This window comes from Eumetopias jubatus, unplaced genomic scaffold (genome assembly GCF_037043125.1).
Source record: "Eumetopias jubatus isolate StellerSeaLion01/CBP00866 unplaced genomic scaffold, mEumJub1_p1.0 scaffold_4, whole genome shotgun sequence".
Lineage (NCBI taxonomy): Eukaryota > Metazoa > Chordata > Mammalia > Carnivora > Otariidae > Eumetopias > Eumetopias jubatus.
This window is the reverse complement of record NW_028274810.1, coordinates 85,434,141-85,453,123: the sequence shown is the minus strand read 5'-3', so window position 1 is coordinate 85,453,123 and position 18,983 is coordinate 85,434,141. Positions and strand designations below refer to the sequence as shown.

Genomic DNA, 18,983 nt, shown 5'->3' with positions numbered 1-18,983 from the left:
TCACTCAAGGGTAACAAATTAGAATGTAGATTGGTCAGTAATATTTTAAGTAATGTTTATAAAGACTGAATTGCATATTTTATTAGCACAGAGTAATTTTTGACTTAGTAAATGAGAATAGAAAATGTGCTTTGGCAAATTTTTTATTAAAGCTTAAAATATTTTAATATTTTTATTGCTTAAAATAGTTGCCAGGAGAAATACATCATAGGTAGAGAGAACAGCAAGTGCAAAGAGCCTGAGAAGGGAATGAGCTAAATTTGGTTCATTAATTTGGATTGTGAACATTCAAATAAAATTACTTCATCTAAATAGTGTGAAGCAGATGTGAAGACAATGTAAATGCTACTTTTTGAGTGGAGTGCTTCTAAGTATAGCAGTGAATCAAAGTGTGAGATCATCAATAGTCAACTTTATTTTCTGGTGTGACAAAAGTTTCTTGTGTGTTGGTTATTTTTTTTTAAAGATTTTATTTATTTATTTTAGAGAGAGAGAGAGAGAGAGAGAGAGAGAGCATGAGCAGGGGGAGGAGCAGAGGGAGAGGGACAAGCAGACTCCGTGCTGAGCACAGAGCCCAACTTGGGGCTCCATCCTAGGACCCTGAGATCATGATCTGAGCTGAGGTCAGATGCTTAACCAACTGAGCCACCCAGGCGCCCCTGGTTATTCTTTAGTAAACTAGATGTGACAATGTTCTTTGGCAATGATTGTGAGACCTAATAATACTGGGATTTTGAATACAATTTTGAAATATACAAGCTCTATAGCCTGCCTTCTTTTCTCTTTTGCTCTCAGCATTTGCTTTCTAAATCTGTCTTCTCTAAATTTTATTTTCTTTTTAAGATTTTATTTATTTATCTGAGAGAGAGAGAGATAGCAAGAGAGAGAACAAGCTGGGAGGAGAGAGAGAAGCAGACTCCCCGCTGAGCAGGGAGCCCAATGCGGGGCTTGATCCCAGGATTCTGGCATCAGGGTCCTGAGCCAAAGGCAGATGCTTAACCTAATGAGCCACCCAGGCACCCCTAAATCTGTCTTCTGTATTTTGTTTCTTTATTTTTCTATTTTTCTCTATTGTAATAACTTCACTGTCTACATTTAAAAATGCCAAGCATTGAAAATCATATTTTTCAGAAGGAAAAAAGGTCTTAAGGAACTTAAAGGAGGATATTTCTGCAAAAGACTGTAATTTAGTATTATAACATGAAAATTTAAGGATTTTTTGGTGATTATTTTAATCATATACTTGTCATTGTTGTCTGATAAGTGATCAGAATTCTGCATTTGCTGTTCTTAATGGAGAAGACTATGCATTCTAAGAAATATAAAGAAAAAGAACAATAAAGAGTTGGGGACCTTTTAATCTCATTTCTTGCAGTATAGAGACATTTGCAAAGGATAATTCCTGCAAACTTTGGACCTTTATTAGATTGATACCCTCAAAGCATAGTATACAAATACGATCTTTTTCAGGAAGGATAAAATGGTATTTGCTATATACAGTTCAGTGCATTGAATTTGAAATATGCATTTCACTAAGTTGGCCTCAGGGGTAAGGTAATTTCTCCATGTGCATATATTTAGCAAGTCAAAGCATTAACAATTTATTCAGGATGTATAGGTGAGATATTTTTGTATTTTAATGGAAAGTCTCATGCTTAATGGACTGGAGTACTGTCTGTTGGTGATTAAATACCCAAATATATTAATTTTGGCACACTTGACATGATTTAGGGTTTTGCCTACAGTAATTGGTTTTGATTATAAGAGCTCCCCTTTTCTATCTTTTTAATAGCAACATCATGACAACAGAGAAGAGTTTAGTGGCTGAAGCTGAAAATTCACAGCACCAACAACAGAAGGAAGAAGGTGAGGGAGCCACAAATTCAGGCCAACAAGAAACTCAGCTGGAAGAGGCTTCTCAAGAGGCAGCTGAGGGAGATAATCAGTGTGAGCAGAAGCTGAAAACATCTAATGGAGATACTCCTACACATGAAGACTTAACCAGGAACAAGGAGCGGACATCAGAAAATAGGGGCCTGTCACGGCTGTTCTCCTCATTTCTCAAAAGGCCAAAGTCGCAGGTTTCTGAGGAAGAAGGCAAAGACGTAGAGTCAGCTAAAGAGAAATGTGAAGGAGGTCAGAAAGAGATAGAATTTGGAACCAGTCTTGAGGAAGAGATCATTTTAAAAGCCCCAATTGCAGCTCCTGAACCTGAACTCAAAACAGACCCATCCTTGGATCTACATTCATTAAGCAGTGCAGAAACACAGGTAAGGATGTGCGAATGTGTGGGAGGTGTGTGTAATGAAGACAAGTTATACAGTTTATTTTTCACTTAATAACATTTGGTGTTATTTCTTACTAACCAGTTGACTTTTGATAAGAATAAGTAACATGAAACTTTGGACTTTCTGTTGTAAAGAAATTAATATAGTCAATGGAAACTTGACTTTTTAAAAGATACACTCTATACATTTATATTTACATTTTATAAATCAAAGAAAACAAAATGAAAGAAAAGTATTTATCAAATAAGTTTATTCAGGCTATGTATCAGTTAGCTGTGATAATAGAATAAGTCTAAGATTTTTAATGAGAGGGAAAAGTTAGGTGGTTTAAAGTTCATTTTGTTGGAATTATTAGAAATGGGACAGTTTATCTGCAAACATGGTCCTTTTATGAAAATCCTCAAAAAAGCCATGTAATAATTCAAGCCATCCAGAGGTATGTGCTAGGTTTGAGCCATCCCTGCCTTATTTTTATTGTTTTCTCCAACCAGATCATATTACCAGAGTGTAAGTTATAGATAAGGAAGTCTAGCTCTTTATATCACCTTTGTAATATACAGTAGTCTGGGGCCTTAATTGTGTCAGTTATGCCTTGCTATTCAAAGAGTGGTCATTGGGTTAACAGCATTGGCAACCTCTGGGAGCTTGTCGGAAATGCAGGATCTCAGGCTCTACTCCAGACTTGCTGAGTCAGAATCTATATTTTAATAAAGATTTCTGGGTAATTTGATGCACATTAAAATTTAACAGTACATATATAGCATGTACTAAACATGAGTTGTGAATTTATTTATTGTCCAAAAAAACATTTATAACTGAAACTATTTTCTAGGAATCCCATATGCTTTTAGCCTTAATACCTACAAATTAAAAGCTATTTTAAAGGTGTTTTTATTTCTGAAGCATGTGAGCATTATTTGCATTGTTAAAAGTATAAATCCTATATGTTTTTGTTATAGGTCTCAGGTTTGGGCTACACAGTATTATTAGATTTTTCTAAAAATATTACATGTATTTCTAGAAATATTACTTGTATATTAAAAGTGCTAACAGTAAAATTTAGGATAAAGTTGTAATTACATACTTGCTGTTTTGTGAAACAAAGTTGAAAAGATTTACTATATAGTCTAATAGTTAAACATGCAGGCTATATGGGGCACCTGGGTGGCTCAGTCAGTTAGCATCTGCCTTTGGCTTAGGTCATGATCCCAGAGTCCTGGGATCGAGCCCCCCATCGGGTTCTGTGCTTACTGGGGAGCCTGCTTCTCTCTCTCCCTCTGCCTGCTGCTCTGCCTACTTGTGCTCTTTCTCTCTGTTAAATAAATAAATAAATAAAATCTTTAAAAATAAATAAGTAAACATGCAGGTTATGAAATCAGTCTAGAAAATCATAGCTGAGTGACACTTTTGCTTTATCAGTTTCCTCCTCTGTGCAATGAGGATAAAATTCACCTCCTTTGGCTATTAGAGGATTAAACAAGATAAACATGCAAAGTTCTTGACATTGCCTTCCAGTCATTAAATGTTAGTTATTATTACTTAGTTAATCAACATGAACAGTAAAGGCAAAGAAACTCTATGTATCTTAATATCATTTATTTTAGAAATACCAAAAGAGTTGAATTATATTATCTTTCAGGAAGGAAGCCTTGTACTTTGAGGAAGTTTTTAACTGACTTTTTTCTCCTCTGCTTTATGTAGGGAAAAACCCATATTTTGTTTTAGTTAGCATTTGAATCCGGGCTAGTGTATTTCATCTAAAGATCATAGCATTTGTATGAGGTTGAAACAGATGATGGACAAAGTTAATTTTAGATTTAACTAATGTCTCATTCATTGAAACTTTATCAAATCAGAATTGTGATAAATTGTACACAGATGTTTATATATAAAGAAAAATAAATTAGTACTGTTAATAAATTTTAAGGAGATATTGTTTAAAGGAGAAAACTATTTGGGGTTTTTTAGAAGCTAGTAATTACAATCAAAACCTTGTGGACCAGAACCTTGTAGGTAAAGGTTTATTTGACCATTTTTCTATATGTGTGATAGAGTTTCACTCGAGTGGTCCTTTTCTATCGAGGTTTGTATTTTATTTTATTTGATTTTTTTTTAAAGATTTTATTCATTTGTCAGAGAAAGAGAGCGCGTGCGTGAGTGAGCACACAAGCAGGGGGAGTGGCAGGTAGAGGGAGAAGCAGGCTCCCCGCTGAGCAAGGAGCCCGATGCGGGGACTCAATCCCAGGACCCTGGGACCATGACCTGAGCCAGAGGTAGACGCTTAACCGACTGAGCCACCCAGGTGTCCCTCTATCCAGGTTTTTTAAAAGTAAATTTGTATCATAGGACTGTACCATTCTTTATGTATGGTACCTTGGATTTTTTGGAAGCCATACATCAGTTTTTAATGTTTACTTATTCATTCAACAAGTATTTATTGAAAACCTACTATGTGTGCCAGGCCCTAGGCTAAATATCATTGGTACAATATGACAAAGAGGTTTAAGATCATGAATTCTGGAGCCAGACTGGTATGTAACTTATTAATTGAATGATGCTGGATGAGTTACTTTAACTTCTCAGGCTTCAGTTTCTTTCTTTTTTTTTTTTAATTTTAATTCCAGTATAGCTAACATATAGTGTTATATCAGTTTCAGATGTACAATATAGTAAATTGACAGTTCTATACATTACTTAGTGCTCAATAAGTGTTCTTGATCCCTTTTACCTATTCTTTTTTTTTTTTTGCAATTGGGTTATTTTTTTTTTCATATTATAAACTTAATTTCTTTTTTTAAAATTTTATTTTAATTCCAGTGTAGTTAACATGCAGTGTTATCTTAGTTTAAGGTGTATAATATAATGATTCAGCAATTCCATATGTTAGTGCTCATCAAGATAAGTGTGCCCTTAATCCCCCATCCCCTAGTTCCACATTCCCCACCCCCACCAACCATCTGTTTGTTCTCTATAGTTAAGAGTCTGTTTTTTTGGCTTGTCTCTCTTTTTCTTTTCCCTTTGTTTTGTTTTGTAAATTCCACATTTGAGTGAAATCATACAGTATTTGTTTTTCTCTGACTGATTTACTTTACTTAGCATTGTATTCTCTAGATCCATCCATGTTGTTGCAAATGCCAGGGTTTCATTCTTTTTATGGCTGAATAATATTCCATTGTAGATATATACCACATCTTCTGTATCCATTCATCTATCGATGGACACTTGGGTTGCTTCCATAATTTACTATTATGGATAATGCTGCAGTAAATATAGGGGTTCATATTCTTTGGGTAAATACCCGGTAGTGCAACTACTGGATTATAGTGTAGTTCTATTTTTAACTTTTTGAGGAACCACCCTCCTGTTTTCCATAATGGCTACACCAGTTTGCATTCCCACCATCACTGCACAAGGGTTCCTTTTTCTCCACATCCTTGTTAATACTTGTTGTTTCTTATGTTTTTTATTTTAAAGATTTTATTTGTAAGTAATTTCTACACCCAATGTGGGGCTTGAACTCACAACCCCAAGATTAAGAGTTGAGTGTTCCACTGACTGAGCCAGCCAGGCACCACATGTTTTTGATTTTAGCCATTCTGATAGGTGTGAGGTGATATCTCATTGTGGTTTTGATTTGCAATTCCCTGATGAGTGATGTTGAGCATCTTTTCATGTGTCTGTTGGCCATCTGGATGTCTTCTTTGGAGAAATGTCTGTTCATGTCTTCTGCCCATTTTTAAATTGGATTATTTGTGGGTTTGGTTTTATGTAAATTTAAAAATATATATATTTTAAAGATTTTATTTATTTGACGGAGAGAGCACAAGTAGGCAGAGCAGCAGGCAGAGAGAGAGGGAGAAGCAGACTCCTCACTGAGCAGGGAGCCTGACGCGGGACTCAATCCCAGGATCCTGGGATCATGACCTGAGCGGAAGGCATACTCTTAACTGACTGAGCCACCCAGGCGCCCTTTAAATATATTTTTGATGCTAACCTTTTATCGGATATTTCATTTGCAAATATCTTCTCCCATTCAGTAGTTTATCTTTTAGTTTTGTTGATTGTTTGCTGTGCAGAAGATTTTTATTTTGATGTAGTCCCAATAGTTTAGTTTTGCTTTTGTTTCCTTTGCCTCAGGAGATATATCTAGAAAAAATGTTGCTACAGCTCTGGCCTCTTTCTTATCTCTCAAGTGGGAATAACAATAGCCCCCTCCCCACAGGGTTATTATGAGGATAAAGTGAGTTCAAATAAGTAATGCTTTTAGAATAGTAACTGATGCGTTTTAATTGTTATATAGTGTTGTTGTTGTTATAAAGCAAACATCCCTACTCTCGATGACTTTATAGTCTAATGGAAGAGACAAAAAAGTGGTAAATACAAAATATTTATTATAACAAATGTTATGAAGGGAGTAAGTGGGGTACTGACATGAATAGCAGAATGGGGATAGGCTAGATAGGACAGCCGATTGAAGGCCTCTCTGAAGAGGTCGCATGAAAGGGCCACGAAGGATGGGGAGGAGCCTTTTGGACCACCTCCAATATCTGATTCGGGAGCTAAATAATTAGGTCCTTTTTCCTTTATGTCAACCTTATATTCCAAAAGAAAAGAATTAGTGAGGTTCAGTTAAGAATCTTTCAGCAGTTTTATTATGTTGGAAGTAAGAAAGTATGTGCCAAAATGTTGTTTCACTTACTTGTATAACTTTGGGATGACTTCAGGATAACCCCCGGAAACCCAGATTTCAATGTCTCTTGCTTCTTTGAATCGTATTTGCATTGAGCATGATAGATAAATGATAGAAAGGAGTTAACTTGTAGTTACAGTTGTTAGCCTAGTTTATATGTTGCTTTATGCTCTAAAATTGGTCCCAAGACTCCCTCTTAGCCATTCATAAGATTTAGAATATGTGATAAATCACATCTCATTTTGCAATTCATAAAGCTACCTTGCTAAAATTGAGGAGCATGGGGCAGAGATGGTAAGGTTTTGATAAACTTTAATAATGTATAATGGTGGGATGCCTGGGTGGCTCAGTCGGTTAGGTGTCTGCCTTCGGCTCAGGTCATGATCCCAGGGTCCTGGGATCAAGTCCCACATTGGGCTCCCTGCTCAGCAGGGAGGCTGCTTCTCCCTCTGCCTCTGCTGCTCCCCCTGCTTGTGTTCTCTGTCTGACAAATAAATAAATAAAATCTTTAAAAAAATAATGTATAATGGCATAGTCAGGAAAAATACATAATGCTGAGAGCAACAGATTGGTGTCCTGTAGTTTACCTAAAACCTTCATGTATTGATTTGAAAGGTAGGATTCTACCTGAGAAGTTTTAAGGATAGCATAGTGAGTGTATAGATCTTTTAGGAGATCATAATATCTTTTATAGATTAATAATTTATTTAATCTTAATATCATTTATATTTGTTTTAGCAGTTTTTCTTCCTCACTGCATTTATTGGTAGCATTATTATAGTTATTAAAATGTATACAGCATATTTTGTGAAATGTCTTTATTACTGATTTGATGTCATGGATATGCAGCCTGCTCAGGAAGAACACAGAGAAGATCCAGACTTTGAAACTAAGGAAGGGGGAGGCCTTGAAGACTGCTCTAAGATAGAAGTAAAAGAAGAAAGTCCTGACTCCAAAGCAGAAAGAGAATTAAAAGCTTCCCAGAAATCAATCAGAAGACACAGAAACATGCATTGCAAGGTTTCTTTGTTGGATGACACCGTTTATGAATGTGTTGTGGAGGTGAGTGCATTTTAATTTCCATAGTCAGAACTCTTAAAAATTGTTCCATGTAGGGTTGAGTAAGTAGTGCCAGTGACTGTTTCTATGAACTGAAATGTTAATAGGGATTTTCTGGAAGTGGAGGCCTGGAAGGATTATGAGTGAGTCTTATTTCTTCTCCAGTTTTTTCTGTATCTGCCAAAACTTGTGAATTGAGCATGTGTTACTTTCATAATCCAAAACAATTTCGTTTAAAAACGGTTGTTATTTATAGAGTGACCTGCCATGACTAGATTTTCCAGGTAGCCTCAATTTCTGATATTAGGTCTAGCTATTCCCATAATTATATTTGTAAAAAAGTTACTGTGTGGTCATTTCTGCTGGCCCAGATCTAAACCTTAATAAGCCTTGATTTATTCAATGCATTTCTTTAGCCCTGTGAAATAGGATATAAACAGTTTAAATCAAGTAATGCCATTTTTTAAAATACTCTGTTATTTTCTGAAAAAATAAGTCATTGAGTCAGGATTGAATAAAAAATGTCAGTTACTTGGTTATTCTTTTGCTCCTTCAAGACAAGTTAAAATCCTTAAAAATCTAACCATTTTTTAAACTAGAGCAGTAATTATCAGTTATATGCTTGATATAAAGCAATTGTTGTGATTATTACTAATAATAGCCTTTATTGATAAGACATATATAATTCACATATACTTGTATTTTAGGTATGTAATTATGAATTGAATTATCTGCCTGCAAATGCAAATATATCAAAGCACTAATAGTCTAAAATATCACCTTATATCTATTAATAGATATTCCCTCTCCAAGTTTCAAAGAAGAAATCAAGAAAAATTCACTATTGTACTTTGAAAATAGCTGCTATACCTGGTAACTACCAGAGACCTATGGTCTGCTCTTTCTGCTTCTCACCACTAGCTAGCTGAGAGATGGGAAAAGCTATTCCGCACATTCTTCCCATTCAGACCAAGGTCCAGATCTGGGTTCTTTATACCTGAAATATTTGTGGGCAGATATGTTTCAGAATTCAGAATATTTTGGGTTTTAGAAAGGGAGTAAGTACTTATGCTGCATATTTCATAACACACCCAGCAGGGTGTGTGGCAGTACCAAGATTCATTCTAAGGTAGGTACATAAAGACCATAAATAGCCTCATAACACAGTTCAGGTCAGGATTTGCCTTCACATGAACTTTGGAATCCGCCCCCCGCCCCCCCCCCCCCCCCCGCCAAAAAGCCTAAAATTTTACTTTTTAGAGCTTCTGGATTTTGTAATTATAAATAAGGGAGTAGGGACCTGTACGTGAAGAATTCCCAAATCATTTCTGTCATTTGGAGTGAAAACATAAGAGGGAAAAATGAGGAAAATGATTACCATAGATGGGTTAAGTCTGAAAATGAATTAACATCTATGTGAATTACTAACAGTCATTAAAAATAACTGTTCATTGAGAGGACATGTCATGTGTGTGTGTCAAAAATGATTTCTAATTTTTTTGAAGTATTTAAAAAATATATTTCTCAGAGGTCATTAGCATGTTTGATTTTTTTCAACAATTCCAGTCGCTGGGTAAGATGGGTATAAATATTCTTATCATTTTACATGTAAGAAAGCTAATGTTCAGCATTATTAATTGAACTGACCCAGGTTGTTTTGCTTGTAAATGGAGGAGCCAGGACTTTTTGACTATGCATCTTAGCCTCTAAGTTAGGCTAATTAGGAATGTTAGTACCCAAATTTGGCAGTGGTTTGATTTTCTAAGAAGTGTTTCGTTACTAAGAAGACAGTTCGTACACCACTGAAAAAGCCACTGCAACAGGTAATGTCTGTTGGGTATCTAGACTTTGTGCATTTTTTCAGGAGGGAGCTGAGACATAGCTCATTCTCTTAGGACATTTGGTCTGAGAACAGTAGCAAGTCTGATGGTTTCCATAGTCACTATTAACTGTCAATGTTGACACTAGATTCAGTGAATTTAGGTGGTCATGATGACAGCAGCCCATAGCAAGCTTCAGGAAATACTGCACCAAAAATAAAGAATGTGATGTTTAAGATGGAAGTAGGGAATGGTTGATGAAGGGAAGGTAAAATTATGCTTTAAATTCTAGCACTATTTCCAAGCCACTCTAAGTGTGTTGCATACTTAAGCTGACAACTGACAAATAAAGAAACAGGATTTTTATAACCCACATTGCTCTACTTACGCTGTATAAACCATCAGAAAGTGGTGGTAACCACCGATAAAAGAGGAAATTGGGAAGTGACACTTTATTTTATTTGGTGATAAATACAGGAATAAGAGGAAACCTCAAAATATGTATGTCTTTGCAGAAACATGCTAAGGGACAAGATTTGCTTAAACGAGTGTGTGAGCACCTCAATCTTTTGGAAGAGGACTACTTTGGTCTAGCCATTTGGGATAATGCAGCCTCTAAGGTGAGGAGACTGATTGTCAAAATACTTGTTTAAATTCTTTTATTGTCGTTAAGAGTGTATTTGTGCCTGCCTCTCCAAGATACAGTGTACTTAAGAGTTATTCTTGCCTATTCTTGTTTCTCAGATTTTCCCTCTAGAACATTTTAAAGAAAAGACCATTGCTGCTGTTGTGTTCTTTCATCATTGAGAGAAAGTATCCACTGTACTGTCTTTTTAAAGGACAGGGGAAGTACAGAGCTATGATGTCCTGATTAGCAAGTAGATACCAATAACTTCATATATTATGCAATTAGTATTGTATCTAGTAGGTTCATAATAAATATTTGTTGAATGGATGATCTATCAATATTATAATTATACAATAATTATATATAGTTATAACTTGAGAGTAATGTTATAAAAGAGAATAAAACCCCAATATTATTGAAACAGCCCTAAATGAATCTGACATTTTCTTCTAGCCCAAAAGGAAGTGAGTAGTTAACTTTTGAAAGAAGCAAAAGAAAGTGTGAGAACATGGAGGAGGAAAGAAAGGTTAAAAGTCAGGTATTTGCTTCAGGAAACTTGAATTATTTCCTAGGCCAATTTACTGAAAATTACAAGTATTTAGCTTAAAATCTAGTGATAAAAACTTTAGTCCAGTTTAACAAATCTTTGCAGGTGCTATCCTAGATGATATGGATAGGGCTGTGGATAAGATAGACATGGTCTCTGCCCTCTGGAACTTATAGTTTAGTGTGGCGAGTGTTATATAAAAGGAAATCTTAAGATGTCATGACAGGGTATGGCCAGGGAAGTCTTCCCTGGGGATGTGATGCCTGAGCCGAGAATTGATGGATTAAATGGGCAAGTGAGGTGGAGAGAGAATGGATTGTATAAAGGCCTAGAATTGAGAGAGTGGCATTGGAGGAACTAGGAGCCTGGCTAAACATAGGAAATGAGGAACAGAGTAAGAGATGAATCTGGAGAGCTACACAGGGGCCAGGTCCTGGAAAGAGTTTTATATACGATTTATTTAAAGTGAGTTTTGTTGGTTCTTTCTCCAAGGTAATTTATGTTCGTTAAAAAAAGTTAGGGGCAGCAGCCTTTAACAACTGCAGACTCTATAGATTGGATTATTTGAGTTAGAATGCAAACTTGAAGATATGGAATTGCCCTTTGCCTAAATAAAATCTATTTGTAGAATATACTAGTAGTTACATAGTAGTTTGCAATAATAGTTTGTCCTTCTATGTGAGTGACTGTTGGTTCAAGCAGAAGAACTGTGTCTACCAGCACTAGGTTAATATTGTTCTTTAAGGACTTAATCTTTGTCCTTAAAGGCTCAAACCAACTTGTACTGAAGCCTCTAAGTTCCATTAATAAGGGAAGCCTGAAGGTAATTAAAAAACAATACCTCCAAAACTACAGTGAAAAACATTCAGCAGCTGTGAGCTAGAAAATTATTCAATGAATGAAGGAACGTACTCTGAAAAGTATTTTATGTTATACAAGCTCAGTGGGATAATCCAATGTTTTTACACTATGGGTGCAAAAAAAAAAAAAAAAAAGGAAAAGAAAAATCCAAGGTTGATTTGAGAATAATTGAGAATGCTTGAATTTGGCATGTCAGTAAAGTCACTGAATATCTACTTAATATAACTGGAAATAATATCTATGAACCACGCATAGTTAAATTTTGAGAAGCTAGCTCATTCATCAGACATTCAGCAGAGGAAATTCTTTTCCACTTGCAGTTGAGCTTCTTGGGCCCACATTGCTACAAAAACTTTGAGTTGCACTCTGGAAAACAGTATGGAGGTTCCTCAAACAGTTGAAAATAGAGCTACCATACAATCCAGCAATTGCACTACTGGGTATTTACCACAAAGATACAAATGTAGGGATCCGAAGGGGTACGTGCACCCCAATGTTTATAGCAGCAATGTCCACAATAGCCAAACTGTGGAAAGAGCCAAGATGTCCATCGACAGATGAATGGATAAAGAAGATGTGGTATATATACACAATGGAATATTATGCAGCCATCAAAAGGAATGAGATCTTGCCATTTGCAACGACGTGGATGGAACTGGAGGGTGTTATGCTGAGTGAAATAAGTCTATCAGAGAAAGACATGTATCATATGACCTCACTGATACGAGGAATTCTTAATCTCAGGAAACAAAACAAACTGAGGGTTGCTGGAGTGGTGGGGGGTGGGAGGGATTGGGTGGCTGGGTGATAGACATTGGGGAGGGTATGTGCTATGGTGAGCACTGTGAATTGTACAAGACTGATGAATCACAGATCTGTACTTCTGAAACAAATAATGCAATATATGTTAAGAAAAAAAAAGAAGAAGAAGATAGCAGGAGGGGAAGAATGAAGGGGAGTAAGTCGGAGAGGGAGACAAACCATGAGAGACGATGGACTCTGAAAAACAAACTGAGGGTTCTAGAGGGGAGGGGGGTGGGGGGATGGGTTAGCCCAGTGATGGGTATTAAAGAGGGCACGTTCTGTGTGGAGCACTGGGTGTTATGCACAAACAATGAATCATGGAACACTACATCAAAAACTAATGATGTAATGTATGGTGATTAACATAACAATAAAAAATTATTAAAAAAAACTTTGAGTTGCATTGATAACTTTTCACCATTGGTGGTGCCATCCATAATTGTCCTGTTGGCAGGTTTTATTTCCTTTATAATACTTTTCAAAATCACATATTAAATTGCTTTATTTATATTCATTTAAATATTTATGTGTAAAGTGATATTAAAAGTGGCTAATATAAAAGCTGAATAGCAAAGTATAAACCTGGCTGTATAAAAAAGGGCATTATTATCCCTCTTAGATAAAATATTTCTAGAAGAGAAAAGCTGTTGTTTCAGAATCATAATCTAGTTTCAACTTCCCTGATAGTTTATAAGAGCCCCTTTTGGGGAAGTCAGTGGGCAAGTGAATCCTGGGAAATATAGGGCTTATCATATTCAGAGCATTTGTCAGGTCTATAGTAGGCTCCAGGTTCTTACAGGATATCCAACAGAAACATGGTTAGAGGTGATGAACTGTTCTATATTTTCTGCTTTTAAATTCAGTGTGACCAACCTCCAGCTTTGAGAAATAGGTCAAAGCAGAGTTTTTCTTTGGGTTAAAATGAGGGTCTTTGGGCTGATCTGGGAAGTAGGGCATAGAAGGGAAAGCAGGTACTTGCCAAGCAAATCTTGTACAAAAATGAATTTGGGGAAGACTTACCTTAGCATTGTCAGGTTAAAAGGCCAATACAATAGCAAAAGCCATCTTGGTGATGACAGTCCTTCAATATGCTCCCTCTTGAGTCATACTTCTTTAGTATGGATGAGTTGCTCTCTCTGCTCCCGTGTAGCTGTCCCTGGTATTTCCCATCACCATCATCCTGGGGATTTGATTTGCCTCACTCCTGTGAAGTTTCTCCTATTTCCTTTGTCCTAGCTTTTCCTTGTGTTTTGATAGAGTGCTTCTTCTAAGAAATGGCATGTGAGACATAATCTTTTTGAGACATTATATGTCTGAAAAATGTCTTTATTCTACCCTCACGTTTGGTTGTTAGTTTGGTTGGGTATAGAATTTTACACTTGAAGTTATTTGCCATCATAATTTTGGTGGCATTGCTCCACTGTCTTCTAGCTTCCAGTGCTGCTCTTGAGAAGGCCAAAGCCATTCTGATTCATGATCTTTTGTGTGCCCTTCCCTTTGTAGAATTAAGCTAGTAAAATCTTATTGTCTTCCTCCCTCCCTTCCTTCTTTCCTTCCTTCCTTCCTTCCTACCTTCCTTCCTTCCCAAAATGGAGGTACAAATTTAACTTAAAACAATAAGGAGAGACCCTGTTTCCCCACACTCCTTACCAAACCACAGTGGCAGCAGACTTTTTACTTTTGCCATATGAATAGGAGAGGAAAACCAGAGCCAGGATTTGCTTTGTAACCACAGCTCCAAGTCCATGGTTTGGAGCCCATTGCTAACTCTCTGTGGATGATATCTTCCCCTTCCCAAAACAGGTGAGGAAAGAGTTCCTCAGCCTTATAAGTTCGAGCCCAGCATGGAGCCAATCTCCTTGCCAGCCCAGCTTAGAAATGCCACCTCTTTACTGACCCAGGCTGATGGCAGAGAGGACCATGAGCTAAGGGGAGGGCTCGCTCATGCTGCCCTGGGCTGTCAGCCTGATGCTAGCTGCACTGATGAAGGAGCAGGACGGGTCTTTAGCCAAAGGCCTAGGTTCAGCTTGGAGCAGCGATGCGGGGCTGTGGCCTGGTGGCCTGGCACCATGGGGGTTGTGACACAGGCTTTGTGCAGCCAGTCTGGAGGGGAATGAAAAAGGCTTGTGGCAGTATGGGCAAGGAGAGGGATGGCATTGGTGGCACATGTGGCCATGGGCTGCAAGCTTGGAGGGATAGCAGAAGACCTTGGGCAGTTGGGGCATGGATGGGGAGGAGGCCGCCATGTGCCAGCCGGGTACATGGCCAGCTTGGGCTGGTAAGAGAAGGCCTTGTCACAGGAACAGCAGCGATGCGGGCGCTGGGCCGGGGCTGCTGTCGGACCAGGGAAGGTGCCCCCGCAGAAGTGGCAGGCCCTGGAACCAACTGGCTGGGCTTCTGCGGTGAGCCCTGGTGGGGCGCTGCTCCCTTGGTTACTGGTTCCTTGCCGGTGGGACTAGGATCCGTGTCCCAGCCGTGGACTCCGAATCTTGTTCCAGCATCTTGCTGGCCCAGGAACCCAGAGGGAGTTCGGCGACGCTGGGGATTATCAGGCTGATGGGGATAGGGCTGTAGGGCCCTGGTATTGGTTTAGTCTCAGTCCACTGACACCACGTGAACTGCTTGCTTCTTGTTGCTAAATTTTATCCCCGGTGTGGAGGGGGGAGGGGGGACCTGCGGAAGGCCCCTCCTACAGTGGCTGGTGCAGCTGCTGAGCTGCCCTTGGACATGGTGCAGTTGCTCCGCCCGTCATGCTGTTCGATTTCATTTTAGTCACCATTACCTATGTATATCTACTGGCAGTAAGCCAGATTTCCAGATAGTCTCTTTAGAAGTATATAGAGAGTCAGGAAACGCTTAAATGTGTAAAGCCATTAGTGTTGTTAGTCGTTTATCCAAATTTTCTGTCATTCTGAAAACACAAAGAGTACTAGAGTTACAAAATCTCCTGGGGTTCAATCCCCTCATTTTAGAGATGAGAAAACTGAAGCATATAAAGGCAGAGTGGCTTCCTCCCAGTCCATTCCCTCCTGAAATTCCCTGCGTCCTGCTCCTTCCTAAATGATTTTCTCCTTCAGCTTTTTATTCCTCTTTCCTTGAATTTTACGTTTTGTTCTTGTTTCTTGGTTTTTGTTTCCTACCTACCGGAATTAGTTCCTGTTAAATTACAAAAATTCAACCAAGTAAATTTTAAAGATCTAATTGCCCTTGGTAATCATTTCATGAATTGGGCAGCGTTCCACCTAGCAAGTAGAGGGGAGCTCTGAAGGCTTACAGGAAAGCAAAGGTTTTTTAAGGTAAAGAGGGAATGGAAAAGAGGAAATTATTAGCCAAGAATCCACTGTTTTAGGCAAGGTCACCCTCCAAGGGGAACAGACAGGGTCTATTAGTAAATATCTTAGTGCTGACCAGGAAATTCCCATGTTGACTAGTTAAAGGTTACATTTCTTGGTGGTTGAAACTGTAGTTAGGTTAGATATTAAGTCTTGGTTTACTGATTTGGTTAACCTAGGTGATGCCATTTTGGGCTTATGGTTTTCTTTTTAACGTTCCTCAAATTGTGGGGAAAAATGTGAACCATAAGACAAACAGAGATGACTATCCTCTTTCCAGTCCCAGTCTATTGTCTGTCATCTTTTTTTGTGTGTAAAGATTTGTCCTTTGTATATGTAAGTTCTCTCCTTAAGAACTTCTGGATTGTTTGTAGACAATTGGGTACCTTTAGCAGGGAGGAAAGTTAATTGAATTGACCTTTTCCTCACATGGAATGGCTTGCTTACTCTCTTTCCCTACTGACTACATAATTAACAGGCCTATTGCCAGACTAAGTCTGGCTAGAGAAGAGGAAAGGCAGTTAGCAGCAAAATTCTGTAACCCCATGAGACATTTATTACCACTATAAATCAAAGTTATATGAGTTAAATAGTTGTTTCCTACGTTTTATTCCTGCTTGGTTGTTTATGAATGAATCGGATTTTTTCCCTTGGAGAAATGTCACCCACATTAATTCTTACCCCCTCCTCCCCAAATTCCCTTCCTAAGCAAAAATCTTGAGCTCTTTTGGTAAATACTGAGAATTTTAAATGAGTAGTTCATTCAGTTCAGTCATGGTCCTCTGTCTTTTCTTTTATTTCTGTGTGGATGAATTTTCTTACCTTAGGAGTCAAATTTTTAACTCTGAATAGGTAATCAGTCATAGCCAGGAGGGTCTTTCTTTCACCTTGCAAAGGCAAATAGCAAACACCACTTGAGTGAATATTAAATCTGTAGTGTGAGGCATTTAACTTATTGTCATCTGAAAGAATGGATTGTTTTAAATTGATTCATGACTAGCTTTGAAGCAAGTACCAATAAGGATTGTATCTTTATTGTCTGGCAAATCAGAAAGACTAAGATGAATTTTGTAAACATACTTGCAGAGTAGGAGGCTGTATTTGGGATCTTGTCTTTTGCTCCAAAGATTTGGTTTGACATCTCCAGTGGATTTAAATGTGGCTTTTTTTAACACTTAGAGTCAGACCTAGAATTACTGTGCTAGAGTTTCTACAAACATCTTGGAGCAGTGATTTGAAGTCAGCATACTAACAGAAGCATAAACAATGGTTATTCCTCAAGTTAAGGAAGACAGACTTGTGGAGCTTATAGATAATCCTTTTACCTCAAAAGACGAGGGGCGCCTGGGTGGCTCAGTCGTTAAGCATCTGCCTTCGGCTCAGGTCATGATCCCAGGGTCCTGGGATCGAGCCCCACATTGGGCTCCCTGCTCGGTGGGAAGCCTGATTCTCCTCCCACTTCCCCTGCTTGTGTTCCTGCTCTCGCTGTGTCTCTCTCTGTCAAATAAATAAATAAAATCTTAAAAAAAAAAAAGACAAGGATTTGTCTAGATCACTTATATGTATGTGCAGGGTTTTAGGACCTCCAGATAAAGGTAGCTGATGGCCAACTCAAGGAATGTTCTTTCTTAGGGTTTTTTCTTAAAACTTTATGAACCTAAGGTTATATTGCCACAAAAGATGTGAAAAGTTCCTAGTCATTTTACTTACTTAAATGACATTGCCTTAGTTGAAACTTTATCATCTCTATACTGGTTTATTTCAGTAGCATTTTTCATTTGTTTATTCATTTATTCATCAAACATTTATTGAGTCGACTGCATGTGCCTTGTGCCAGACAGAACTATAAAAGACATAGTCTCTTTGCTCAGGGAGCTCCCAGACTGATGAGGAGGCAGCAGTAAGATGGGAACCCACAAAAAAGGGGTTTTCTGTGAAGGTAACATAAGATCTGAATTAGATAGTCAAGAATCTTCCAGATGAAGAAATTGGGATAGAGTATTCCAAGTGAAAGGGACAACATGTGAGAAGGTGTTTTAAAGTAGGAGAGTACATGTGAGACCTGTAATTCTTCAGTTGAATGAATAAAGATCTGTATCAGGCTATTACTGTTATTCATCTCTATTATTTCAAAACTTTTTTTAAGCTCAAGAAAGAATGTGATACTTTTTTTTTTATGTGATACTTTTTTAAAGCACAATTTAAGTTCTGTTAAAATGTTAATTTAATAAATAAATAAATAAATAAGATGTTAATTTATTTAACTCACAGGAAATGATCAGCAAAATGGACCCTTCAGAAGGAATCCTTAAAAAAAAAAAATAAAGGGAATCCTTGCAACTGAAAGTATTCAAATAGAAACCAGAAGATTATCCAGACTTGCTATTTTGGGGACATCTTAAGAACCCTAATAATTGGTGCCTGAGTGGCTCAGTTGGTTAAGCGCCTGTCTTTGGCCCAGGTCATGATCCCAGGGTCCCTTGGATCAAGTCCCGCATCGGGCTTGCTGCTCATGTGTGCTCTCTCTCTCAGGCTCTCTTTCTCAAATAAATAAATAAAATCTTTAAAAAAAAAGGATCCCGATAAGATACAATTCTATAACTTTTGTCCTCTCAATATTTTGTTATTTTATAAGTTAATTCCTATCTTTTTCCCCTAGCTATAACCCTCTCTTTCACCTCTCCTTCAAAACCATTCTCTTGAGAAATTGGTTTACATATAACTATCTCTAGTTCCTCACCTATTTAGTCTAACATAATACAGGGAAGTGTGTAAATCATACATGCGTATTTCAAAGAATTTTTACAAAGTGAACACATCTGTAAATACCCGTAAGATTGAGAAAATAAACATTACCAGGACTCCAGAATCCCCTTTTGTGCCCCCTCCCAGTCACTCCCTCCATCCCCTAACAATCATTACTCCCACCCCACCCGGTAAAAGTAACAGATGTC

At 37.7% G+C, this 18,983-nt stretch overlaps 1 protein-coding gene across 10 annotated transcripts in view; it reads left to right on the top strand.

The window, feature by feature from the left end:
- Nucleotides 1–18,983, top strand: part of EPB41 (erythrocyte membrane protein band 4.1) — a 192,633-nt gene that overhangs the window by 83,828 nt on the left and 89,822 nt on the right. For 7 of the 10 annotated variants that reach the window (XM_028113676.2, XM_028113679.2, XM_088022524.1 and 4 more), the window contains exons 2-4: nucleotides 1,793–2,270; nucleotides 7,828–8,040; nucleotides 10,373–10,477. In XM_028113676.2, coding sequence (XP_027969477.1) covers nucleotides 1,793–2,270; nucleotides 7,828–8,040; nucleotides 10,373–10,477 — 796 coding nt within the window. The remainder of the gene's footprint in view (nucleotides 1–1,792; nucleotides 2,271–7,827; nucleotides 8,041–10,372; nucleotides 10,478–18,983) is intronic. The other 3 variants (XM_028113684.2, XM_028113680.2, XM_088022525.1) reach the window with 1 other exon arrangement.